At 67.2% G+C, this 1,448-nt stretch overlaps 1 protein-coding gene across 1 annotated transcript in view; it reads right to left on the bottom strand.

The window, feature by feature from the left end:
- The window catches only part of NCOR2 (nuclear receptor corepressor 2), a 172,730-nt gene that overhangs the window by 60,027 nt on the left and 111,255 nt on the right, over positions 1 to 1,448 (bottom strand). Inside the window, 1 exon segment of the mRNA XM_014533346.1 lies at positions 1,308 to 1,446. Within this exon segment, the coding sequence (XP_014388832.1) occupies positions 1,308 to 1,446 (139 nt within the window).

Below are 1,448 nucleotides of genomic sequence, written 5' to 3'. Positions count from 1 at the left end.
AGTGGCCTGGGCTGGGCAGGGCATGGGGAGGGGGAGGGGCGAGGGGGGAGGGAGGAAGGTGGTCGGAGGGAATAGACGGCATCACTTTGTGCCGGGTGATGCTCAGAATCCCCCCAAATCGGAGCTGGTGATGCTCGGAACCCCTCCAGGCCCCCCCCTCCCTGCCCTCCGCCCTTCTGCTGCCTGGGCTCGGCTCCTCTCGGACCCACGGGGTTTCAGCAGGTGTTGGGGTTTGAGCAGGTGTCGGGGCAGGTGTGCACGGTGCCCTCCCCGCCCTGAGCTTCTCCCTTCCCCCTGGAAAGGCGTCCTGGGAAATCCGGGAAGACGCAGAGCTGTGGGCGCACGAGGCCCGAGGGGCACGGGACCCCCCTGAATAGCAGGTGGGCGTGGTGGGGAACGGGGCGCAGGCAGGGGCCGGCCTCAGCCCTGACCACAGGGGCATGGACAGGGTCCCCCAGAACACTCAGGGCGGCCGGGACGTGGTGCCCTTAACCCCTGCACATGCTCAACCAGAGCTTAAAGGGCGAGACGCTCCCCCTGGCCCACCTCGTGCTGTGCAGCCTCCGCAGCCCGCACACCCTCTCTAGGCCACTCGACAGGCTTTGTGAACTTTAAACCACAACAGGGGCCCATGGGGGTGCGCTGGGGGGTAGAGGGCTGTACGCCCCCCGATGCGGCCTGCTGGCCAAGAGCTTGGGTCCTTGGGTTCAAACCCAAGCCTGGCTAAGCCTCAGTTTCCCCACATCTGAAAAGCTGGCTGCCTGGCCAAACTGGGGGGAGAGGGGAGATGGGGAGACAGATGGGAAGAGAGGGAGGGAGGGAGGGAGGGGAAGAGAGCGAGCGAGCGAGCAGGGCCGCCCGGAATGGCCTCTCTTCCAGGAACAGCTGTGGAGGAAGCGGCCTCTCCTCTCGGGAGAGCATTTACGCTGAGAGGCGTGCCCGCCCCTTCTGCGCTCCTGGGGGAGGGAGGGAGGGCCTCGGCCTCCCCTCAGGATGGACCACAGAGGCCAGGACCGGGCGGCTGCTCCCCGACCTGCCCTTCCCTCCCCGGGGCGGCCCTGAGACTGCGAAGCCCGATGGGGAGAGGAAGACAGTCACGGGTGTTCGTCTACCCCGGGGTCCCCACTCCATTGCGCTGACAGCCCCCAATCCCAGTGAGTCCGCGGCCTCCAGGCCCCCAGCGTGTGTGAGACGAGACGGGTGCTGGGGTGGAGGTGGGGGCCTGGCACCGCGGGCTCGCCTGCCTGTCCCGTCCCCGGAGAAAGGGATGTCTACGGGGGGGTGGGGGGGGCAGGGGGAGGGCTCACCATCTTCAGCTTGTGCTGCTGCAGGATCTCGTCCAGGTTCTGCCGCTTCTTGTAGTTGAAGTAGAAGTTCTTACACTGGCTCACCGTCTTGGAGCCCACCATGCGGGCGATGGCCGACCAGTTCCGGCCATGCTCCAGGAG

The sequence above is a fragment of the Myotis brandtii genome, unplaced genomic scaffold, assembly GCF_000412655.1.
Source record: "Myotis brandtii unplaced genomic scaffold, ASM41265v1 scaffold97, whole genome shotgun sequence".
Taxonomy (NCBI): Eukaryota; Metazoa; Chordata; class Mammalia; order Chiroptera; family Vespertilionidae; genus Myotis; species Myotis brandtii.
This window is presented reverse-complemented; position numbering and strand designations above follow the sequence as displayed.